The sequence below is a fragment of the Chlorocebus sabaeus genome, chromosome 24, assembly GCF_047675955.1.
Source record: "Chlorocebus sabaeus isolate Y175 chromosome 24, mChlSab1.0.hap1, whole genome shotgun sequence".
Lineage (NCBI taxonomy): Eukaryota > Metazoa > Chordata > Mammalia > Primates > Cercopithecidae > Chlorocebus > Chlorocebus sabaeus.
This window is the reverse complement of record NC_132927.1, coordinates 43196966-43223930: the sequence shown is the minus strand read 5'-3', so window position 1 is coordinate 43223930 and position 26965 is coordinate 43196966. Positions and strand designations below refer to the sequence as shown.

The window sequence follows — 26965 nt, the reverse complement described above, 5'->3', positions numbered from 1 at the left end:
ACCGCGCCTGGCATAAGAACCCTTTTAAATAAATATTCCTTATGTCAAATTTATAGTTTCCTGGTATTTTTGCTATTTCTTCTTTTGTTTGATTATTTCATAATCATCAATTATATCAGCATACTTTTGTTATGAGGCATTTCTAAGAATGTCAGTTTAAAACTATTTTTTGTCAGTTTAAAATTATTTTTAAGAGTGAGATTTTACTTAATGTATAACAAATTCATTTTATTAATTTTTAAAGTGCAGAATTCTATATATTACTTAGAATAAGGGATATTTTATTTTTGTTATGCTGTATTGTCTGTTGAGACAATGGGGCAATACACTTCAATATGGTAGAAAAGCATTTTTTCTTTGCTCCACCTAAAATTAAAAATATAAGGAAGGAAACCTAACATTATTCGGATTACTAAAGAACCAAAGGTAAAAGTCAGAAAATAAAAAAATGTGAGTAAAGATGACTTGCTGTCATCCAACAGGCCAGGGGTGGACAGCCTTTTCTGCAAAGCATCAGATGATAAATATGTCAGGCTTTATAGGGTATATGATCTTGTTTACAACTTCTCAACTCTGCTATTTTAGCCATAGACAATACATAAATAAGTGTAGCTTTGTTCTAATAAATCTTCATTTATAGACCCTAAAATTCAAATTCCAAATAATTTTTCACCTCACAAATATTACTCTCCTTTTGATTTTTTCACCCATTTAAAAATGTAAAATCTATTCTTAGCTTCCTGGACATGCAAAAAAAGGTGACAGGCTGGATTTGGCTCGTGGGCCACATTGCTTACTCCTGTGAAAGTCTCACCCATTTTTTAACTTCAGTACCAAGCATGGCACTGAACACATATTGAGAATTAAAAACAAAAGCTTCACGAATGAGCAAGTGGACAAGACATACATGTATGCTAGGCTTTTATTTAACTCTTTAACCTATGATCAAAATAATATATTAGCATACAACCCTTAATTCAATACAGCTTAGTGCTCTAAAAGTACTGAAAGTTATTTTGTGCCTTTTAAATATTTAACAGTTTAACATTTTCTAAATTACTATATTATCAAACACTTTTAAAATAAGCATAGAGATATTCTTTTGTTAATATTTCTTAATCTTTTAGCTCTTCTAGAATTTATGCATTTATGTCTAAAGGGCCCTCACTTCACCTTGCTTATATGTCTATAACTAAACTTTTATTTTTTAAGAATGATAAAAGATCCTTTATGTAATAATACCTTTTTTGGACATACATTGCTTTGAAGTAATAATGGGACATAAAGGGATAATACTTTGTATAGAAATGAGTTTTACGATCTATGGAACTTTATAATTACGAATATTTCACTAGTGACAATGAATTATCCAACCTTTATCAGATCAGAAAAAAATGCAATCTGGCCAGGCACGGTGGTTCATGCCTGTAATCTCGGCACTTGGGGAGGCTCAAGTGGGCAGATCACTTGAGGTCAGCAGTTTGAGACCATCCTGGCCAATGTGGTGAAACCCTGTCTCTACTAAAAATATAAATATTAGCTGGGCTTGGTGGTGCACGTCTGTAATTCCAGCTACTCAGGAGGCTGAGGCACGAGAATTGCTTGAACCTGGAAGGTGGAGGTTGCAGTGAGCTGAGATCATGCCACTGCACTCCAGCCTAGGTGACAGAGTGAGACTCTGTCTCAAAAAAAAAAAAAAAAAAAAGGAAAAAAAACAAGCAATCTATTATTAAAAACCATTTTTTTTATTATCAAAACAAAATTCTAAAAAGTTGATGAGTGAGAACTGTCATGATTTTATATGTACGTTTTGATAGCATCTCATATTTACAGGCAGGCAGAAGGCTAGAAGGCATGCAAGTATCAGATGAACCATATTCTATGATGCAGGGCCTAAAAATGTTAAATTCATAATTTAGGAAATTCAATTCTGATAGCCCTATTCCTATAAAATATGTAATAAAGAAGATAAACTTTACTATACTTGATATTCTATTCTCATTTTTAATAGACCTAGAGGGAAATCTGTTGATTAAATTTTTCATTTTATCTAGAGTTCATACCCATTGACAAAATCTTTGGATTTTTTTTTTCATTCATCGTATTCATCATTTTCATCCTTCATTTTTTTTTTCTTACAACACACACATCCCACAAACAATTTTCCTTTGTGCTTTACAGATTAAGATAATTACTGACAATTATCGACTATAAAACATTAGGATTTTTAAGGGAGAAGTTTTACATTGTTTTACTTTTATCAAATTAGTATTTGTGCTTTCTACCAATAACTTCTGACCTCATTAAAAAATATTTGCAATCCTGATGTATATAATATAGGTAAATGTGTCTAGAAGCAGCTTCTTCTCTTTAGATCCAACTATCAAAACAGACAAACTACTATATAATTCAGGTACAGAATTATACTTCTAAATTCCTATCTGATACATCAATATTATATGTTAGATATTATTAGAACTGCAACTACTCTAGGGTGTAAAGTAAAAGGGAAATTAGTAGAATTACTTTTTAATGGGCCTATATTGATTTTATGTTTGCTTATTTATTATTTATTTTATTGGTATTATTTAATAGCCCATGAGTGCTACAAACTTTTGCCATATTCATATCACATGTATTTATATATACATATAAAATATGAAGTGAATCTATTAAAGATCAAGTTATTCACAATCAGGTAAATTGCTTCTTTTCAAAAACAGATATTAGAGAAGACATATTTATGTATACTTTAAATCCATTTAAGAAACCCCTAATATAATTTTACCTATGTAGCTGCTATAGGTATATATGAATATAAGAGCACCTCAATAGTTTTCAAATAACTGAAAAACTTTAAGAATAAAATACTGCTCAATTTCTGAATAATGAAATATACAATACCATGGAAACAGACACTTGTCAACTAGTAGTACCAAAAAAAGAAAAGAAAAAAAACCCAGATACTAGAACAGCAGAAATTCAAGATTTGTGATTTATATAATATAGAGATGGAAGAGATCAAATATGAAGCTTACCCTATCAAAATTAAGAAATAAGTTAACAAGATTCTAAAGATTTCATGGACATACCTTAAATCAAGTAAAAGGCTATAGTTGTCTATTTGGTATTACATACAAAAAAGAAAAACTATCAAATGTGTCCATTTGGTGGTTACAAAAGTTACATAGCAACAAATAAAAAAATTTGACTCTTATAAATTAACTCTTACATAAAATACCAGGAATAGTTCTCATTGAACAGTCACAGCCACCGTGGTAAATAGGTGCTTTTATTTCCCTTGCTTTATAGAAAACTAAGGCACAGAGTGGTTAAATAACTAGTCTCAATAGAGGTATAGGAGAAAAATACATTTGGTCTTTGTTCTTGATTCCTGACTTACTAAAGAACTCATAAAACCCTTGGGAATTTCCTGAGTGATAGGAGTAGAGAGTGCCTTTTGTTATTCCTAACAAACCCTTTGCACCCCCCTCCTGCCTCCCTTTTTTTTTTTGAGACAGGATCTCCCTCTGTCACCCAGGCTGGAGTGCAATGGTGTGACCTCTGCTCGCCACAACCTCTACTCTCAGGTTCAAGTGATTCTCATGCCTTAGCTACCCGAGTAGCTGGGATTACAGGCGTGTGCCACCACACCTGGCTAATTCTTTGTACTTTTAGTAAAGACGTGGTCTCCACTTTGTTGGCCAGGCTTGTCTTGAACTCCTGGCCTCAACTGATCCACCCTCCTGGGCCTCTCAAAGTGCTGGGATTACAGGCGTGAGCCCCTGTGCCAGGCCCAAACCTCTTCAGATCACACCTGAGTTTATGCTAATGAGATTACTTAGGGTGCCTGCCTAGATAGTCTCAGGATGGGGCTGGTCTGGTCATTGGAAAGTCTAAGTTGTTAGAACATAGGAATTTTCACTTCCACCCACTGAGGGGTGGGGTTGGAGATTGGGCTCTATAAAATCTCTTGAACAATGGGATTCAGAGAGCTTCCAGAGTGATGAACTCATCAAGGTGCTGGAGGGGTGCTAAATACTGAGAGGGGGTGGAACCTTCTTGCCCCTATACCTTGCCCTGTGCATCTCTTGATTTGGCTATTCCTAAATTGTATCCTTTATAGTAAACTGGTAAGCATAAGTAAAGTGTTTCCAGGAGTTTTGGGACCTATTCTAGCAAATTAGTGAATCTGAAAATGGGGGGTTATGGGAACCAGCGGACTTGGTAGTCAAGTAGGACAGAATTTTGAGTAGCCTGGGGATCTGGTACTTGCCACTGGCATGTGACGTGAAGGCAATCTTGTGGACTGAGCCCTTAAATCTGCGGAGTCTAGTACTAATTCCTGGTAGGTAGTGTCACAACTTAATTGAAATAAAAAGAAGGACATCTGATATCTGTTGAAGTTGAAGAATTGGCTGGTTCGAGTAAAAAAACCCAAATAGCATCAGAAGTGTGAGTAAAAACACTCCATCTGTGATCACCTTGTTGGTAAGTAGCAGAGCCAAAATTCAAAGGTTTGAATTTTCAGCCTACCATTTTGTATTAACTGGAAGCCTCATAGGATACAAAACATTTTGTGATGTAAATTATTTCCCCACAATGAATTATCCAAGGAATTAAAAATAATACTGTTATTTGGTTATGAATGAATTTTCTGGTGAAATTTTTTCTATTTTTCTGTTATGGAAAAATATGAAAATATCAAACCATCACACAAAAAATAGGCATATGTAAATCCAAAGTGATTTACTAAAACACTTAAGACAGCACCCAAACTTCAAAAATCCATATCTTAACGTAAGTAGTCAATGTTCTTACAAAGAAACAAAAGATAAGCACACCTCTGCAGGAGATGGCTTCCTTCCCAATTGTACTTTTTCAGTTAGTCATAGCATAAAAGAAATGTAAAACTTGGCCAAAGAACCATTAACTATAGAAGCCAGAAGCTAAATAAATTGTGTAAGGATGACTTCATTTATGCACTTGAAGTTAACCTCTCAATACAACTTGATTTTGATTGTTTTAAAAGCCAAAACTGTTTTATTTAAAACCCTAATTATAATAATATCAAAAGTTTATATACCATGGTTTTTATATAGAGGAATAGAAAAAAAATACTTCTTAAAATTGCATTTTCATATAGTAGAGCAGCAGTTCTCAAAGTCTGAAAGTATGGTCTATGGTCCAACAACAACAACATCTACATCACCTGGGGCCTCGTTAGAAATACAGATTCTCAAGACCCATTGCAGCTTTACTGAATCAGAAACTCTAGGGGTTGGGGGTCAAGCAATTTGTGTTTTAATAAGTCCTCTAGTTGATTTTGATGCAGGATAAAGTTTGAAAACCACTGTACTAGTATAAGAAGGCCAGTAATTATTTAATAGATGCAGAGCAAAAGTACCTTGTGGTATGTTAATAAGATAACAGATACAATAGTGTACTGATTTGAAATAGAAAGACATAGTAAATATTAAGTTGAAATTGATCCAAGAAACACATTTGGTTGGGGGTTTGGGGACGTAAAGGAAACTGTCACAATTGGTAATGTAATTTTATGTATGGCTCTGAGGTGACAACTGTGGTTTATGGCTTCCTTAAAGAAAAAATACACTCCCCTCCCATATTAGTTAATAGTGCTTATTCTTCATTCTTTCCCTAATTTTTCTTTCCATATATAAACAAGTTGAAGATGATTCATGTGTTCTTCAGCCTAGATATTAATTCTACTTTTGGGCTCATTAAATTCTGCATTTAAATGCTGTTCACATTTAGAATTGCGGAAAATATATCCCTTTTCAACAAAAGTACTGTAAAATCAGTATATTCTATTGCAGTCATCTTACTGTAATTTTAGACAAATGACAAGGGTACCTCAAGAAAAGAATTATATTGACAAAGCACATCAGACCAGATGCCATGCTAACCATCAGAATTCTGCTATCACTTCCTTTGGAAATGTGCCTAAAATTAGGCTGACATCAAGCAAATGACAGATTACCTCTGGATCAGTTTAATCTTCCTCATATTGTATCATTTCTAGTTTAAGCCCAAAGAAAAAAAGTCAAGAAACATTTTTCACAATTCATCCACAGCAAAATTTTCACATTATTAGAACTACAAGTTATTTGTTATGCCTAGCAAAGTTATAAAAATAATATAAATATAGTAAAAAGGATTTAAAAAAACATGATTAGTTTAATCCTTGAATATGAAAAGGCATGTACATCTTACCTCTGGAGTGACATCTCGTGGTGCAAACCCTGTTCCTCCAGTTGTTAATATCAAATTAAGTTCCTTTTCATCACACCAATCTATCAGGGTTTCCTGAAAGAAAACAATAGTATAGTCATGTGCAGAAGAACTTGCCTGCTTGCTCAAAACATCCCAGTCCTCGGACACTTTGTATTCAGTGAGGAAACACAGATTCTTTTCAACAGCCAGTAAGAAAACTTTTAAGCACAATTCATGGAACAGTTTCACTCTTGATCAAAAGGCACTGAAATTTTGAGTACTTATTTTATTAATTATAGAAAATGAGGATGCAAGTATCAAATTCTTGAAAGTAAATAAAACATAAGAAAAACCGTAAATAAAGAGCTTATAATTAATGGCTTATCTGAAGTTCTTTTTAGCCATTCAAAAGACACTACTATGACAGTTATAGAGATTAGAATTACATATCATAAAATTCTGGAGCTGGCAGGGTCTTTAGCAGATGTGCCTCTTTATTTTCTAATGAGCAACCGAAGTACAATGTGCTGAAATAATTCACAAAGTTACACACCTAGTTTGTAACAAAGTGAACTAGGATCTCCATCTGATGACTTTTCCTATTCTTGCTAATTCTATCAACCGATCCTACATTTTAGCCATTTGCTAAGAAGGGCAATTAAGTGCTCATTAAATTATAATCATATACTTGCATTGGTATTATATTGTTTCATCATGTTTTTACAATTCAGAGTCAAAATTAAAAAATATAATTCATCATTTAATTGCCAATAACTTGTGTGAAATACAAATAGCAGGCTGATACTGAGATGTACAATACAGTGTCCTCAGTTCTCAAATTCATCAGTGACACAAAATGTAGGATGATTATTTACAATAAATCCAAGACCTAAAAAATGATTTTTTTCTTTCTTTGCAGATTTGTGTTTTATTCTGGTATCACAGAAATGCAGAGCTCAGAGCTCTAAATAAAGGAAACTTTTCTGTGCAATGATTAATGAATGGCAACAAACTATTTTTTAAAAACATAAATTGTAGATAACTGAGAGTCCATCTAAAGAATTTTGATCCCTGATATAGTTATAATTTTGTTCTGAGAAAGCCCCTCAAAAATCAATGATTATTATAATAAAGGTGCTTATAAAGTGGTTTCATAAACCAAAGTTAAAACTTCAATTGTCTGTGCTTCATTTTAAAAAGTAGAAAAGCTTAAATACTCACTCTTATAAATAGCTTTCTATTCTTTCCGGTATATAAAAAAAAAACAGCCGGGAGCAGTGACTCATGCCTGTAATCCCAGCACTTTGGGAGGCCGAGGCGGGTGGATCACGTAAGGTCAGGAGTTCGAGATCAGCCTGGCCAACATGGCGAAACCCCGTTTCTACTAAAAACACAAAAATTGGCCAGGCATGGTGGAGCACACCTGTACGTCCAGCTACTCAGGAGACTGAGGCAAGAGAATCACTTGAACCTGGGAGGCGGAGGTTGCAGTGAGCTGAGATCGTGTTACTTAACTCCAGCCTGGGTGACAGAGTGAGACTCTGTCTCAGGAAAACAATAAACAAAAAACAAAACCACGGTTGATACCACAACTCAGCAATGTGTAGATTAACTGTCTTTGTTTTCTGACTGATGTATCCTAGAACACCTTAGATCTCCTTGTAACATTCCTAAGTACTTCCATTATGGAAGTGAAATGCCTGTGCCAGTTTTCTCACCTCTGATCGCAATCCATTTATATCAGATCTTGATAAAAAGTGATATGAAATCTAAGTTGCATCAACAAACTATCTAAACACCAAAATGTTTATATCAAATACCAACTTTCAGTATTAATATTAAGAGGGTATTCAAACTTTCAAATTTTAAGATGCTAATAAAGATAGTAAAAATGGTCCCTTTATAGTGAAGAATGCTCCTGTTTTGCCTCAGGTAATACTTCCTTATAAGATAATTCATCTGTTGACTAAGTAAAAATTTATGAAGTATCTACCATGTATTAAGTGTTAAAAGTTAAAAATAAGAGGAACACTGACTCAGATTTCAAAGAGATAATCGTCAAGTAATGGTTCTCAACCTTGGGTGCACAATGGAATTAACTGCGGAGCTTTAAAAAATATTTGGGCCTCACCTCTTTGGTATAGCTTGGGTGCTGGGATTTTTAAAAGCTTCCCAGGTAATTCTAAAATGTAGCCAGCAACTGAAAACTACTAGTCTAAGAAGACAATCTGTTCAATTACTCAAGGGTAAATTTCACAGATAGTTGGGTAGGCCCACGAAGATTTCACACAGTTTAAAATTAGTTTTTGGCCGGGCGCAGTGGCTCATGCCTGTAATCCCAGCAGTTTAGGAGGCCGAGGTGGGTGGATCACGAGGTCAGGAATTCGAGGCTAGCCAGGCCAAGATGGTGAAACCCCATCTCTACTAAAAATACAAAAATTAGCCAGGCACGGTGGCAGGTGCCTGTAATCCCAGCTACTCGGGAGGCTGAGGAAAGAGAATCGCTTGAACCAGGGAGGTGGAGGTTGCGGTGAGCCGAGAATCTGCCACTGCACTCTAGCCTGGGCGACAAAGCAAGACTCCATCTCAAAAAAACAAACAAAAATCAGTTTTACCACAGTAATATTACTAAAGTTTTTCTATTTCCAGGATGGATAACTGGTAACACTTAATGTATAGATTTGTTTCATTTGAATAACATTTGTTATCTTGAGAGCAGTTAAGAATCTATTCAAGCATTTGGGAGGTAATATTTTGTCGGCCAAAGTAGCTAATGTTATGTATGGCAGATTTCATGTGAGCAAAAGTTTTAGTAAGGCTTTTAGATTTTAAGACAAAATAGAAATCCTATCATTCAGTCACTTGTTTTTCAAAACAAAAGAATTCTTCCTCATCCACCAGTATAGAATTCCAGTTTTCCAGGGCCATAGTTGTCATGCATCTGATTCATTAATTCATTTAACAAGAAAATATTTCAGGGCAAACTTTTATTCAGGTACTTCCTTAGAGAACAGCAATGCAAAGATAAATAAGGCAGTGTCTCTAGTCTCAAGGATTCAGTCAAGTAGAGGAGCTCTTTGTCTATAGTTTTCTAGAATCTTGTTACTAGAAGTGTGATCTGAGAACTGACACCAGTGGTGTCATGGAATTAGAAATACACATTTGAAGTTTCATCCAAGATCTACTGAATCAGAAGCTGCATTTTAAGAAAGATACCTCAAGGTAATGTATGTATACATATTAAACTGAACTATGTGCCACATTAGATACTGAGTGTTTTTTCTATCATGTTAAAAAAGCAGTTTATCTTAGCTATTTACTGTACTAATTTATTAAATTTATCTTAACTTAGTAATTTATCTTAGCTTACTTAGAAAGCAATTTATCTTGCCATATTTGTTTCTGTACCTGTTAGATCCACTGTATTCTGAGAAAACTTTAATATTCAGCTGCCTATACCAAATAAGGGGTCATTGAAGATTTTTTCATGAAAGCAACTTATGAAAAATCCCTCTGCATCTGTTGCAAAAGTGAGGCTGAGGACATTGTTTATTTTAGTGATTAACTTTTCCTTATGTGGAGGATATTTCTTTAAAAAATTATTGCCTTGCATTTCTAGTATTCCATTCCATTCATCTTCAGTAGAATAAAGGTGTATCACAAAAATCCCCCTCCTAATATCTCATAAAATCAACATAAAAGAGTAAAAACTAGAGGAAAAACCTCCACAAGCAATAACCAAATAAGCAAATGACAGAGCTTCATAAGTCTCTTGGATGGTTAAGGACAGAAATAAAAGATCTTTGAGACTCATAATTCATCATTGTGAGGCTCCTAATGCTACTCTGGACTCCACAGAGGTCATAATGGTGAATTCTCGAAATCTTACAAATTCTCATTAATACCTCTAAATTTACAGAGATACAAACTAAAAGAGACTCCATATCTTTTTCTTATTGTAAGCAGCTTCTATAAGAAACATGGAATGGAGGGCTAATCACATTCAAGATGAAGGTTCTAGAAACGAATGTACACTGAATTGAAAATCTAATCTTAAACTTGATGACACTCCCCACATAATCATGAGCTAAACCCTTATCTAGGAAGAAAAATTCTAGCACTAGACATTAATAAAATTTCAGAAGAGCAGAGTATTCCAACAAAGACTATATGTTGTCTCTGGTCTTGCCTCCCCTATTGTTTTTCTGTACAAGTTCCAGATCTGATACAGTCTGGGCTTTTTGTTTCTTCCTACATCTCTGCAACAAGTTTGAAATAAGCACTAATTTGAGGACTGGATATTGTTTTATCAGTTTTTTTTTCTGAAAAATCATATAATAAACAGAAATTTGAAGGAGAGGGTAGGTGGGAAGAAAGGTAATAGTGCAAATATCCTTACCTTTCATAGCAAGAGTCAACCAATCATGTCTAAGGTTTAAAATATAGTTAACATTTGACTGTAACCTATTATGATTTTCCTATTTTCTAAAATTTAGAGGGATTTCAGCATATATCTCTTGTAATAAAAAAGTTATTTCAAAGTCAATAGGCTCTTTTACTCAGTTCTCTTCTGTTTAAGTGCAAATAAATGCTACTATATATTAGCTTCAGAAAATTATTCTAATTGTTTATATAGCTATGTCTTTCACTCATTTAAACATCCATACATTCCTCTAGCTACATAATAGTCATTGAAAGATGATGGAATGTTTTATAAACAATGTTAATATTGATTACTCTTGGGTAGTTAAATTTGAAGTATATTTTATTTTTTTACTCCCTTTTTACATTTTTGCTTTGTTTGAATTCTTTGTCATTTGTATGCTCATTCAAAAATAAAGGGATTTCAATAGCCATCGTGGTCCTAAGGAAAAAAACAAAGCTGGAGGCATCCTGCTACTTGACTTCAAACTATACTACAGGGCTACAGTAACCAAAACAGCATGGTATTGGTACAAAAAGACACTGGACCAACAGAACAGAATAGAGAACCCTGAAATAAGACCACACACCTACAACTGTCTGATCTTTGACAAACCTGACAAAAACAAGCAATAGGGACAGAATAGAGAACCCAGAAATAAGACGACACACCTACAGCTCTCTGATCTTTGACAAATGTGACAAAAACAAACAACAACCTATTCAATAAAAGGTTCTGGGAGAACTGGTTAGCCATATGCAGAAAATTGAAACTGGACCCCTTCCTTACATCATATACAAAAATTAACTCAAGATGGATTAAAGACTTAAATATAAAACCCAAAACTATAAACACCCTGGAAGACAACCTAGGCAATACCATTTGGGACATAGGCATGGGCAAAGAATTCATGACAAAGACACTAAAAGCAATTGCAACAAAAGCAAAAATTGACAAGTGGGATTTAATTAAACTAAAGAGCTTCAGTACAGCAAAAGAAACTATCAAAAAAGTAAACAGACAACCTACAGAATGGGAAATAATTTTTTGCAAACTATACATCTGACAAAGGTCTGATATCCAGCATTTGCAAGAAACTTAAATAAATTTACAAGAAAAAAATCATTAAAAAGTGGGGAAAGGACATGAACAGGCACTTCTCAAAAGAAGATATACATGTGTCCCATAAGAATATGAACAAAAGCTCAACATCATTGATTAGCAAAATGCAAATCAAAACAACAACGAGAGATCATCTCATGCAAGTCAGAATGACTATTACTAAAAAGTCAAATAATAACAGATGCTGGCAAGGTTGTGGAGAAAAAGGGACACTTTTACACTGTTGGTGGGAGTGTAAATTAGTTCAACTATTATGGAAGACAGTGTCACGATTCCTCAAAGACCTACAGACAGAAATACCATTCGACCCAGAAATCCCATTACTGAGTACATACCCAAATGATTATAAGTCATTATATTATAAAGACTCATGCATATGTACATTCATTGCAGCACTATTCACAATAGCAAAGACATGGAAACAACCAAAATGCCCATCAATGACAGACTGGATAAAGAAAATGTGGTACCCATATACCATGCAATACTATGCAGCCACGGAAAACAATGAGATCTTGTTCTTTGCAGGGACATGGATGGAGCTGGATCCCATTATCCTTAGCAAACTAATGCAGGAACAGAAAACCAAATACCACATGTTCTGACTTAGAAGTGAAAGCTAAATGATGAGAACACATGAGGGAACAACACACACTGGGACATGTTGAAGGGTGGAGGGTAAGAGGAGGGAAAGAAGCAGGAAATATAACTAATGGGTACTAGGCTTAATACCTGGTGATGAAATAATCTGTACAACCAACCCTCATGACATATGTTTACGTATGTAACAAACTTACACATTCTACACATGTACCCCTAAACTTCAATATAAAGTTAAAAAAAAGAGGTATTATAAACATTTATTCATTCTTCATTCTGATACTTAGTGCTCATGGTCAATAAGTTTAGAGACAAATTTTATACTTAATTACACATATACTACTGTGGTACATTAAATACAGTTATACGGTCATTGTAAATCCTCCTGTCAGGAGGTGGGGTCTATTTCCACAACCCTTGCAACTGGGCTGGATTTCTGACTTGATTTGATCAATGGAATGGGGCAATAAGTTATAGTGTGGCAGTTCTGAAGCCTAGGTCTCAAAAGGTTTCCATTCTTCTGTCTTCACTCTTTGGTAAACTTCTACTACCACGTCAGGAAGGCTGGGCTAGACAATGGAATGATGGGTGACCATTTGGAGAGAACGGTCTAGTGGAATAGTCAGCACCAAGGTCCCACGCATCTGAGTGAGGCTTAGATTCTCCAGACCCAACTGAGCTGACATTATTTCAGCTACGTGAGTGACCTTAGACTCATGTGGCTGAAATAATGAGACCAGAAGAAGATATTCCCACTCAGAAAGCCCAGACTTGTGAAAAATAAGAAATCACTATATGTGTTAAAACCATCAAATTTTGTAATGGTTTTTAATTAACAATACAATATAAAAACAACTACTTTCACAGTTAACGTTTTGGCATCCTCTTCTTTTTCTGACTATTTCCAATTTATATTTCATTAATGATAAGTTTATCTTTTATAAAAAGCTTCAGAATAGTTCTAAAGGTAAGCTTGATGTGTTATATTTAAATAAATTGGCAGAAAGTCTTAAGAATATGATTATATGTTAATTTTCAGTTTAAGAAACATGCAAATACCTAGTATGTGCAACGAATATGCCTAGAATGTGCCATAAATATATATACATACACACACACACACACAAACACACATATGTATTATTTTTAAAACCATGGCAAATGTGCTTGATGTTACAGACGTCAGAGATAGGAACAAATTAATATAACATAATAGATTAGTGTATTATGGTGTTATTAGAGATGGTATACTTAAGAAAACTGTTTCAGAAATACTACATGTATTTATAAACAGATAATGTTTTCTTTACATTTACATTATTTAACAATAATAAAAAACATCATTATAGAAATTCTTAGCAAAATTACTTTTGCCAAAGAGTAAACAACTCATCAAAGAGAAAGACAGGGACAGTAATAGAACTAAGAGAGAGTAAGTTTACTAAGTCATCATTCTTTGTATCTATCTGGAGCCTTATACTCATCCATTATAATAGACATTTTTTTTGTCTCAATCTCTAAGTTCAGCTTTGATTTTGGTTATTTCCTGTCTTCTGCTAGCTTTGGGATTTGTTTGGTCTTGGTTCTCTAGTTCTTTCAGTTGTGATGTTAGATTGTTAACTGGAGATCTTTCTAACTCTTTGATGTGGGCATTTAGTGCTATAAATTTCCCTCTTTATTTTTTTTGAGACAGAGTCTTGCTCTGTCACCCACACTGGAGTGCAGTGGTGCGATCTTGGCTCACTGCAAGCTTCGCCTCCCAGATTCACGCCATTCTCCTGTCTCATCCTCCTGAGTAGCTGGGACTACAGGCACCCGCCACCACATCTGGCTAATTTTTTTTGTATTTTTAGTAGACACAGGGTTTCACCGTCTTAGCCAGGATGGTCTCGATCTCCTGACTTGTGATCGCCCGCCTTGGCCTCCCAAAGTGCTGGGATTACAGGTGTGAGCCACCGCGCCCGGCCTAAATTTCCCTCTTAACACTGCCTTATCTGTGTCTCAGAGATTCTGGTATGTTGTATTTTTGTTCTCAGTGGTTTCAAAGAACTCAGTGATTTTTGCCTTAATTTAATTATTTACCAAACAGTCATTCAGGAGCAGGTTATTCAGTTTCCACGCAATTGTACGGTTGTGAGTAAATTTCTCCGTCTTGATTTCTAATTTGATTGCACTGTGGTCCTAGAGATTGTTTGTTATGATTTCAGTTCTTTTGTATTTCCTCAAGAGTGTTTTACTTCTGATGATGTGGTCAATGTTAGGGTATATGCCATGTAACAATAAGAACGTAAATTCTGTTGTATTTGTGTGGAGAGTTCTTTAGATATCTATCAGGTCCATTTGACTCAGGGCTGAGTTCAGGACCTGAATATTTGTTAATTTTCTTTCTCAGTGATCTGTCTAATATTGTCAGTGGGGTGTTAAAGACTTCCACTATTATTGTGTGGGAGTCTAAGTGTTTTTCAAGGTCCCTAAGAACCTGCTTTATGAATGTGGGTGCTCCTGTGTTGGTGCATATATATTTAGGAGACTTAGATCTTCTTGTTGATTTGAACCTTTTACCATTATGTAATGCCCTTCTTTTTCTTTTATAACCTTTGTTGGTTTAAAGTCTCTTTTGTCAGAAAGTAGAACTGCAACCCTTATCTTTTTCTGTTTTCCATTTGCTTGGTAGATTTGTTTCCATCCCTTTATTTTGAACCAATGTGTGCCACTGTATGTGAGATGGGTCTCTTGAAGACAGCGTATCAATGGGTCTTGGTTCTTTATCCGGCTTGCCACTCTATTTTTAATTGGGGCATTTAGCCCATTTACATTTAAGGTTAGTATTGATATGTGTGGATCTGATCCTGTCATCATGATGTTAGCTGGTTACTTTGCAGACATATGTGGTTGCTTTGTAGTGTCACTGATCTGTGCACTTCAATGTGTTTTTGTAGTGGCTGTTAATGGTCTTTCCTTTCCACATTTAGTGCTTCCTTCAGGAACTCTTGTAAGGTAGGTCTGGTAGTAACAAATCTCCTTAGCATTTGCATGTCTGAAAAGGATCTTGTTTCTCCTTTGCTTATAAAGTTTAGTTGGGCAGATACGAAATTCTGGGTTGGAATTCCTTTTAAAAATACTGAATATTGGGCCCCAGTCTTTTCTAGCTTGTAGGGTTTCAGCTGAGACGTCTGCTGTTAGTTGGATGGTCTTCACTTCGGAGGTGACCTGACCTTTCACTCTAGCTGCCTTTAACAAGTTTTCTTTCATTTTTACTTGGGAGAATCTGATGGTTACCTGTCTTGGGGATGATCTTCATGTGAAGTATCTTATTGGAATTCTCTGCATTTCCTGAATTTGAATGTTGGCCTCTCTAGCTAGGTTGGGGAAGTTCTCATGGATGATACCTGAAACATGTTTTCCATGTTGGTTCCATTATCCCCATCTTTTTCAGAGACACCAATCAGTTGCAGATTCAATCTCTTTACATAATCCTATATTTCTTGGAAGTTTTGTTCATTCCTTTTCATGCCTTTTTTCCCTTTCTATCCTTGTCTGCCTGTTTTATTTCAGAAAGCCAGCCTTTAAGCTCTGAGATTCTTTCCTCGGCTTGGTCTATTCTGCTATTAATAATTGTGATTGCATTATGAACTTCCTGCAGTGTGTTTCTCAGCTCTATCAGGTTGGTTATGTTCTTTTCTGTACTGGCTATTTTGTCTGTCAACTCCTGCCATGTTTTATCATGATTTTTACCTTCTTTGCACTGGGTTTCAATATACTCCTGTAGCTCAATGATCTTCATTTCTACCCATATTCTGAATTCCATTTCTATCATTTGAGCCATCTGAGCCTTGTTCTGAACCCTTGCTGGAGAAACGGTGTGGTCATCTGGAAGAAAGAAGGCACTCTAGCTTTTTGAGTTTTCAGCATTCTTGGACTGATTCTTTCTCACTTTTGTGGGCTTATCTATCTTCAATCTTTGAGGTTGCTGACCTTTGGATTTTTTTTTTTCTTTTATCCTATTTGATAACCTTGAGGGTTTGATTATGGTATAAGATGGATTCATCTGACTGGAAGAATCCAATCTTGTTTTTGGAACATTTTAGGAGGTCAATGCTCAGCTCCCAACTGCTGGAATGTGTGCTCTAATTCTGAGATATTTGCATTGGGCCCCAATTTTGACCTCTTTGAGGTTGAGTCCATTGTGCTGGGGGTTCTGAGGTACAGCATCTGCAGAAGAGTGCTAACAGATGCAGGGATGCCTGCCTCCCTACAGGTGTTCACCATAGTGGTGGAGGTCACACAGCTGTTGGGGGATGGGTGGCCCCTACTGGAGACTGTGCTATTGCAATGGAGGTGATGTTGGCTTGGGGGCGGGGTGCTGGCCAGCACAGATCTGGGTGCCTTCTCTGTGCTCCTCAAATGAGTGACTGTTCAGGGTGTGGGATAATCCGCAGTTCTCTGTGCAATGTTAGTACAAGGGCTGGGTGCTGACAGGAGTGAGACTTGCCAGTTCTGTGCTTGCCAAGGGTGTCCTGCAATGATGGTCAGCAAGGGAAGGGGGCAGATTGTGCTCCTCTGTGCTGGCTGGGCAAGTAAAGCAAAAGTCACCTGTGCAGACATGCATCAGCAAACTGATGTGGGGAGTACCATGGGTCTGGGAAAGCTGCACAGGCTGGGAGGGAGTGTGCAGGCTGATGCATGGCCATAGGGATGCCTTGTTGAAGCTCTCTACCGGTCAGGCATGGTCCATCAGTGCTGAAGTTATGGCATGGGCACCCAGGGACCTCAACACTACCCTGCCAGCAGGCATGGCCAGGCTAGGGCCCCAGGATATGCCAGCAGACCAAGGGGTGCTCAGGTCAAACCAGCCCTGTCTGCTGTGCAAGACTGCCCTGGACAGATAAGGTCCAACAGTTCCCCTAGGACTAAAGTCTCTTAGGGGAGCAAGCCAAGTCTAGGGGGATGGCTGTCCCTGGCCATGCTCCACTACAGTTATTTCTGCACCAAACCCTCTCGGCTCCACATCAGCTGGCTTGCTGCCCTTAAGATTTCTCTAAGTAACTCTCCCTGCCACCTCATGTGTCTGTGGTGGTTGAGGGGTTCCCTCCTGCTGGGGTTCCAGAGGCCCATGGTGAGAGCGGGTTGCTCCTTGCCAGTTCAACTCACCCATGCTTCTGGAGTTGTTGTGGTTCAAAAATGAGTCCTGGTGCACAGAAGCCCATGCAGCATTCCCAGCTTTCTTTTCCTTTAGCCCAGCTTCTGTGTCTTCTCTCGGTCCACTCTTGATGCCTTCCCTGTAAAGATCTGTTAAAAGCATGCCTGTTGTCTCAGTACATCCGTGGGAGCTGTTCCACTTTTCTGTGTCTAGTCGGCCATCTTGCCCTTGCCCCTGCAAACCATTCTTTTAGTGTTTTTTGTTGTCTTTTGTTTGAATTCAATTATAAAATAATTATAAAAGATATTAATTTGAGTTTATAATAGGCACTATTAGCAAAACATACACAAAAAATTAAATGTTGTATAAATATTTGATTAGAAATGGTACTTTTCTCTAATATTATAACTTTGACTTCAGTAAAAAAAAGTTATATAAAGGAATTAGACTGTCAGTAAGGGTAGTTTATAGAACTCTTAAACTAGCTATTCTACTACTACTACTAAATTGATACTGTATAACCTATAAAAAATGCTAAGCTAAAATAATGAATTATCTTTAGTGCAGTTTCTCTCCTGTAGTCAAAAATAATTTTCCAGAGTAAAATCTGGAATATTTTCTAATTTTCCTTTTATTCTACATATAATTTCAACATGCACGGATACATTAATATGTTCCAACAGTAAACAATGGTTGAGGTGTTCCCTCAACACGCCCTCCCCAGCCTGTGCAGCTTTCCCAGACCCGTGGCACTCCCCACATCACTTTGCTGATACATGTCTGCACAGGTGGCTTTTGCTTTATTTGCCCAGTCAGCACACAGGAGCACAGTAGGTCCCCCTCCCTTGCTGACCACCATACATAAATAAGTAGGAATAAATTTTGTTGGTTTGAAAGCAGTTCAACCTGCTTTATAGAGCTGGATTAGATAGTTTTATTTAATGATGCTATATGTTTACTAAATGATTTCACTGGCTCAGGTGGGGCCTTAAATTTAAAGAAGATACCCTGAAACACTTTTCAGCTACTTTATTTTTCACCTCTTAGATTTCTATTTGGTTCTTTTTTGTAGTTTCTATTTTTTTTTTTTTTTCTGCTAAGATTTCCTATCTCTTAATTCATTACAAGCCTATGTTCCTTTACTACTTGATTATGATTATAGAAGCTGCCTTAGAATTTTTGTCTGTTAATTCCAATAGGTGGGTCATCTTGGGGTTAGTCTCAATTGATTATCTTTTCTCTCAAGAATAGGTCATGTTTACTTGTTTCTTTGTAAAATAATTTCAGACTATATGCTGGACACTGAATGATATGTTGAATAGACACTGGATTTTGTTATATTATTGATTTTTTAAAATTTTAGTAAGCAATGATTTAGGCAGATCTAACTGCAAACTCTGCTATGCAGGGGATGGCAATTTAAATTTCAGTTCAATCGCTTTAGCCCTAGTTGTGCTGTTTGTAGTCCACCCAGCTCATTCATGGCTCAGAGGTCAGCCAGAAATATAGGGAGTTTATATACAGAATTTCAGGCTCCCCTCTTTGGCTCTCTCCTTTCTAGGATTTCCCTTCTTACTTTAATGCAGCTATAGTTTTCCCAAACTGTTCTTGTAGCCAATAAGTCAGCAGGTTTTAGCTGCCAATTAGACCAGACTGGGGCCTACTCTCAGGCTAAAAGTTATAAGTATGGGATATCAATCAGTGCCTTCTAATGGTAGAATCTGCCTACTTTACAGATCACTCTCCAGTGCTTTCAGATAGTTATTGTTTGTTTGTTTGGTTTAGAGTTTATATTAGTTATTTGTGATACAGACAGGAGCTCTAATAGGAGCCATTCAACTACACTGGAATGAAGCTTACTCTCAAAGTAGCTTAAACACCTATTATTTTATTTGTCAATAAAATGTAGTACCAACTCCATGAGTTGGGCATTTTAAGCCATTTTACTCACTGCTCTAGAATATGCAATATGCAAAAAATGGATGACTATGTGTAAGATATTTAATTAAATGTATCATCTGTTATACAATTGTAAACTAGGTTCTAGAAATGACAGTTGGTGAAAAATAAATTTTCTATATTTTAACCTGTTCTTTTATATAAATATATATATATATTGTTTTTTTTCTGAATGTAAGGGTAGTCTTAAGTGATTTTTATGATTCTTAAAATACATGCTTACTAAAAAGACCAAAAATAATTCAACTGACAAAAAAGTATAAGGAAATTTAAAAATCAGAAACATTTTCTTAGACAACCAATTTTAAACCTTTGTTGACCATACTTCCATAAATATTCTCACACATAAAAAAATACACACACATGAATTTTTTCTGTCCTTCCAAGAATGACAAATCCTTTGTTTTTACATTTTATTTTATTTTTAGATTCAGGAGTGCATGTGCAGGTTTGTTACATGGGTATACTGCTTGATGCTGAGGTTTGGGCTTCTAATGATCTCATTGCCCAAGTAGTGAACACAGTAACCAATAGGTAGTTTTTCAACCCTTGCCCCCACCCTGCTCCTCCCTGCTTTTGAAATCCCCAGGGTTTATTGTTTCCACACGTGGATGTTTTAATTTGCATTTTCAATTTGACAATATGTCATAAATAATCAATCTGTATTAACAATTTAGTTCACTATAATTATTTTAAGTCGCACAATATTCTATCTACTTTAAAAACTACTTTTAGTTTTTCGCATTGACAAACAACACTATTTACCTTTATCAATTTTCTGACTGTGAGGCAGGGAAGTAGAAGCAGAGGTAATAGAAAAGGAATAGGTTTGAGGGTAAGACAGACTTGGGTACCCATTCCAGTTTTAGTCTAATTACTAGCTTTGTGCTCATAGGCAAGTTATTGAAACTTGGGCCACCATTAGGAGAATGAAAGGAAATGAGAACAGAAAGCATCTGATATAAATCAGGGTATATAACAGGAACTAAAAAATTAAGTGCCTCTTTGTATGTACACATACACACACACACAAAGGTACTTGGCCAAATCATATTACTGCTGACTTCTGTATATACCAAAATTTGATGTGAGAATACATCTTCATATTATTATATATTAGTAAGAAAAAGAAGAATTTCTGTGATAGTTTTATTACCTTGTCTCAAACATCAATGACATATTTTGGTCAAAGTTTCATACATAATGTCACTTTTCCTCTGAACATTTTGTTCCATGATGAATATAGTTAGACAAACAATTAGGCATGGATAATATATATTATGTAATTAATTAAACTATATTAATACTTTAAAAAATCTTTTTTTTGAGACGGAGTCTCGCTCTGTTGCCCAGGCTGGAGTGCAGTGGCTGGATCTCAGCTCACTGCAAGCTCCGCCTCTCAGGTTTATGGCATTCTCCTGCCTCAGCCTCCAGAGTAGCCCCGTCTCTACTAAAAAATACAAAAAAACTAGCTGGACTTTAAAAAATCTTTAACAAAAGACATCTGGAAACAGTTTTATTATTTAGTTCATTAATATTTAGCCCTATGGAGAATATAGAGGTCTGGCTTTCAAATAATTTTTAGTAATTGGCACTATGGTTTAGTTTTCCAGTAGTAAAGAAACACTGGTACTATAGATGTTACTATAGACTTTATATGTCTATATAAATACATGTATTTATATGTAAAGAGTAGTGGAGGAAATTCATTTTAGTAAGGTTAAAGAAGTATAATAATCTGATGGAATTTTAGCCAAGACTTCTGTGTAAAGATATTATATAATAGTAAGAGGAACAATAGAACACTGATCTATCTATAGGCAGCAAAAATAGCAAAAAGACGTAAGGTTTAATCTATCTTTTCAAAGAGAGCCAGGAACTCTTCTCTTTACCAGATCAGAATGTTCTGATTTCAGAGGAAAATTACCTACTCCACATTATACAATGATAATACTATGTTCTGCTTTAAAAAAATAAGGGACTAGGTGATCAAATACAGTAGAGAGAAAACCTGGCTATTTGATATTTTATACTTGAAAGTGTTGCATTTCTTCTACCAATCCTCTGAGATGCTCTTACTCTGAGAATAACCTAGTAAAGCGTACTCTCAGTTAAGTGAATAGTACCAGAAGAGAAAACAAAAGGGATGAAAATCGTTAACACTGAACAAATAAGAAATAAGGACTACACTATTTAATTGGGGGAGCAAATAGATTTCCACTTGTATGGTGTTACTTGTATACCCTAAAGACTCCTAATAGTCATTATTCTCCCAAACTATGCTGCTTCTTTTGAATTCCTTAACTCAGGGACTGGGACTCTTATGAAGTTGTCTAAGTGAAAACATTTAATTAATCTTTATTTGTATTTCTTGTTCCTGAAGTCTGTTTGAATCATATCACATAGTTTTTCTTTACTATGTAAGTACTTTGCTAAGTACTTTACAAATATTTAATATTCATAATAACAACAGTAGGTTTTTTTTATTATTATTTTTTTTTAGGAAAACTCAGAATGGTTAAGATAAAGATAAGGTCACCATCCTATTAAGGTGCAGAGCCTGCTTTATTAACCACTGTGATATACCCCCAATACTTTCCACTCCTGTTGACACAGGCATTAGCCTTATTTTCATCATCATTCACCTAGATTGCTATTAAGCACACTAAGTGGTCTGTCTCTCTCTCTTCCCAATCCATTTTCATAAGAACAGTATATCCCCTGAAACAAATCTGAAAATGTCTTTCCTCTGCTTCAAAATCTTTAGAAACTATGCTCCCGACCAAAACATACAGCTCCTTTAAAATGTGACTCCAACCTAACTTACCTTCTTATTTCCTGCAAACAGAATTAATAATCCCTTGACTTTAGCCACACTTGAACTTCTGAAAACCACAGTGCTTATTTACATTTAGTATATTTGTTCATATTTCTTTTGCTTTAGAAGTCCTTCCCATCATGTTCTCCACGAAGAATTCCTTGACTCTATGGTTGAAATTAGTCACTGTTTCCTCTGTGTTCCAAAATATTTTATACTTGAAAGTGTTGATATATACTTGAAAGTATATATCTAAAATATATGCATACTTGAAAGTATATATCTAAAATATATGCATATTTTTTGAGACGAGTCTCATCATGTTGCCCAGACTGGAGTGCAGTAGTGCGATCTTGGCTCACTGCAACCTCTGCCTTCTGGTTTCAAGCGATTCTTCTGCCTCAGCCTCCTGAGAAGCTGCGATTACAGGCTCAGGCCACCACGCCCGGCTAATTTTTATATTTTTATTAGAGACGAGGTTTTACCATGTTGGTCAGGCTGGTCTAAAACTCCTGACCTCATGATCTGCCTGCCTCAGCCTCCCAAAGTGCTGGGATTACAGGTGTGAGCCACTGCGCCTGGCCTAAAATATTTTATACATAAATTTGATATAGAATTTATGTTTTACAATGACTATCTCTTGCAGCTGATACTGAACTCCTTCAAGATCACTCACTTAACAAATATTTACTATAACTGAAAGACAGTCAAGCCAATGCGTTAAAATTAGGAATTTCTGTTCAGCAAAGACACTTTCAAGTGAGTAAAAAGGCAAACAACTGAGGAGGAGAATAAATGGGCAATACATGTATCAAAGGATTCATATCTAAAATTTATAAGATATACCTACTAATAAACAAGAAAAAGATAAGTTACCTAATTCTTAAAAAGTAGAAAAAACTTAAACAGACACTTCACAAAAGAAGAGATCCCAATGGCCAATAAAGACATGAAAATATGTTTAATAACACCTGTCATCAGTGAAAAAAATTAAAAACATATTTTGCTGTCACTATTTACGTTCCAAAATGACTAAAATGGAAAAAGATTGACAATACTGTTAGTAAGAATGTGAAGCAAAACAGAGTTCTCATAAAATGTTGAAGAGAATATAAATTGGTACATCTATTTGAGAAAGGTGCAGATTCTAGTATGCAGAATTCATTTGCATACTCCACGACTCGGTAGTTCTAAGTCATGTCTATCCTGTCCATTAGGTGGAAATCTAGGAATGTATACATATGTGCATTAAAAGACATGTACAAGTCTGCTCATTGCAGGATTATTGATAATACCCTGCAAATGGAAACAACTTAAATGTCCTTCAACAAAAGAATGGATAACTCAATTCTCGTATATTTAATAAAACATAAGACACCAAAATGCTTCCGTTGATATAAAGCTCAAAAGAGGTAAAGATAATTCATTTGCTAGAAATCAGGACAGTGATTACCTTTGGGAGAAGGGAAGGTATAGCAATGGAGAAGTTTAGAAACAACATTCTAATTAAGAGAAAAGGAGTATTGGAAAGTAACATATACTGATGTAAATGATTCTGAAGTAAGTTTATAGCATTCATGTGGAATGACCTACTGAATGATGCTTTGTATTTATTCTACTATTAACTCTATTATAGAAGAACCCAGACTGTAGGTTTGAATATGCTACACAACTGCTTGCTGTGTGACCTTTAACAAGTCATTTAACTGTCTGTGTTTCATTTTTCTCACTTATGAAATAGAGACAATAATTATACCCACTGCATATGTTTGTTATGAGGATGATATGGTTTGGCTGTGTCCCCACCCAAATCTCATCTTAAATTCCCCCATGTTGTGGGGGGTACCTGGTGGGAGGTAATTGAATCATGGGGGCAGGATTTTCCTGGGCTGTTCTTGTGATAGTGAATAAGTCCCACGAGATCTGATGGTTTAAAAAAGGGAATCTTCCCTGCACAAACTCTCTCTGCCTGCTGCCTTCTACGTAAGATGTGACTTGCTCTTCCTTGCCTTCCACCATGATTGTGAAGCCTCCCAGCCATGTGAAACTATAAGTCCAATAAACGTCTTTTTTTTTTTTTTTTTTAAAATAAATTGCCCAGTCTCGGGTATGTCTTTATCAATAGTGTGAAAACAGACTAATTCAGTAAATTGGTACCAGTAGAGTGGGGTGCTGCTGTAGATACCCAAAAATGTGAAAGCAACTTTGGAACTGGTTAACAGTTTGAGGCTGGAACAGTTTGGAGGGCTCAGAAGAGGACAGGAAAATGTGGGAAAGTTTGGAACTTCCTAGAAACTTGTGGAATGGCTTTGCCCAAAATGCTGATAGCAATATGGACAATAAAGTCCATGATGAGGCAGTCTTAGATGGAGATGAGGAACTTCTTGGGAACTGGAGCAAAGGTGACTCTTGTTATGTTTTTGCAAAGAGACTGGCATTTTGCCCCTGCCCTAGAGATATCTAGAACTTTGAACTTGAGAGAAGTGATTTAGCATATCTGGTGGAAGAAATTTCTAAGCAACAAAGCATTCAATAGGTGACGTGGGTGCTGATAAAGGCATTCGGTTTTATAAGGGAAGCAGAGTGTAAAAGTTTGGAAAATCTGCAGCCTGACAATGCAATAGAAAAGAAAATCCCATTTTCTGACGAGGAATTCAAGCTGGCTGCAGAAATTTGCATGAGTAACAAGGAGCCGAATGTTAATCTCCAAGAAAATGGGGAAAATGTCTCCACAGAATGTCAGAGACCTTTGCAGCAGCCCCTCCCATGACAGGTCTGGAGGACTAAGAGGAAAAAGTGGTTTTATGGGCCGGGCCCAGGGTCCTTGTGCTATGTGTAGCCTAGGGACTTGATGCCCTGCATCTTAGCTGCTCCAGCACTGGCTGAAAGGGGACAACATAGAGCTCAAGCTGTGGCTTCAGAGGGTGCAAACCCCAAGCTTCGGCAGCTTCCACGTGGTATTGAGCCTGTGAGTGAACAGAAATCAAGGATTGAGGTTTGGGAACCACTGTCTAGATTTCAGACATATGAAAACGACTGGATGCCCGGGCAGAAGTTTGTTGTAGGGGTGGGGACCTCATGGAGAACCTCTGCTAGGGCAGTGCAGAAGAGAAATGTGGGGTTGGAGTCCCCACAAGGTCCCTACTGGGGCAGTGCCTAGTGGAGTTGTGAAAAGAGGGCCACCATCCTCCAGACCCCAGAAGGATAGATCCACCGAAATCTTGTACCATAAGCCTGAAGAAGCCACAGACACTCAATGCCAGCCCATGAAAGCAGCCGGGAGGAAAGCTATATCCTGTAAAGCCACAGGAGTGGAGCTGCCCAAGACCATGGGAACCCATCTCTTAAATCAGTGTGGCCTGGTTGTGAGACATAGAGTCAAAGAAGTTCATTCTGCAGCTTAAAGATTTGACTGCCTTGCTGGATTTCAGACTTGCACGGAGCCTGTAGTCCCTTTGTTTTGGCCAATTTCCCCCATTTGGAATGTGTATACCTGTACCCCCATTATACCTAGGAAGTAAATAAGTTGCTTCTGATTTTACAGGCTCATAGGCAGAAGGGACTTGCCTTGTCTTGGATGAGACTTTGGACTGTGGATTTTTGAGTTAATGCTGAAATACGTTAAGACTTTGGGGGACTGTTGGGAAGGCATGATTGGGTATGAAATGTGAGGGCATGAGATTTGGGAGGGGCCAGGGGTGGAATTATACGGTTTGATTGTATCCCCACCCAAATTTCATCTTGAATTCTCCCATGTTGTGGGAGGGAACTGGTGGGAAGTAACTGAATCATGGGGGCAGGTTTTTCCCATGCTATTCTAGCAATAATGAATAAGTCTCATGAGATCTGATGGTTTTAAAAAGGGGAATTTCCCTGCATAAGTTCTCTCTTTGCCTGCCGCCATCCACATAAGATGTGACTTGCTCCTCCTTGCCCTCAACCATGATTGTGAGGTCTCCCCAGCTATGTGGAACTGTAAGTCCAATAAACTTATTTCTTTTGTAAATTTCCCAGTCTGAAGTATGTCTTTATCAGCAACATGAAACAGACTAATACAGAGAATTAAAATGAGTTAGTATTTTTAAAGCAATTACAACAGTGCCTGACACACAGAGCATTGCACAAACCAGAATCAAAGAGATTTAAACAGAAGTATCTTTTATTTTAATCCTAGCAATAATCAATTAAAAAATATAATACAGGAGTTCTGTTTCTGGGTAGGATGCAAAATGTCACAGCAGTGGAAAACATCACATAATTATAAAAATGCTGCTTTTAAAGACATCAGAAAATTGCAGAAATAATAATGATTAAGTGAAATAAAATTCCAAACAGGAGGAAACTTTCCAGAGTAAAACTGATAATGTCCAGCTTTTCCTACCAAGAACGTGAGTTCCTGCAAGCCTCACCACCTGGCACTAAAGTGCTCTGGGGCAGCAAATAAACTTCAAAAGCAGTTGAGGCCACAAGGACTGCAACAATTAGGTGAGTCCTAGGGCTGAACAGGGTCCACTGACAGTGGACTGGGGGTGGGGAGGGATTCAATCTACTGAGACACCATCTAAGGGAGTATTGACATCACCCCTCCCCTAACCCCAGGATGTACAGTTTGTGGCTCCAAAAGAGACCCTTCCTTCCACTTGAGGAGAGGAGACAAAGAGTGAGG

General features: G+C 36.5%; 1 protein-coding gene across 3 annotated transcripts in view; it reads right to left on the bottom strand.

Annotated features, from left to right (window-relative positions):
• GPHN (gephyrin) overlaps positions 1–26965 on the bottom strand; it is a 740280-nt gene that overhangs the window by 366447 nt on the left and 346868 nt on the right. For all 3 annotated transcript variants that reach the window (XM_007987015.3, XM_073011087.1, XM_073011088.1), the window contains exon 4: positions 6238–6330. In XM_007987015.3, coding sequence (XP_007985206.1) covers positions 6238–6330 — 93 coding nt within the window. The remainder of the gene's footprint in view (positions 1–6237; positions 6331–26965) is intronic.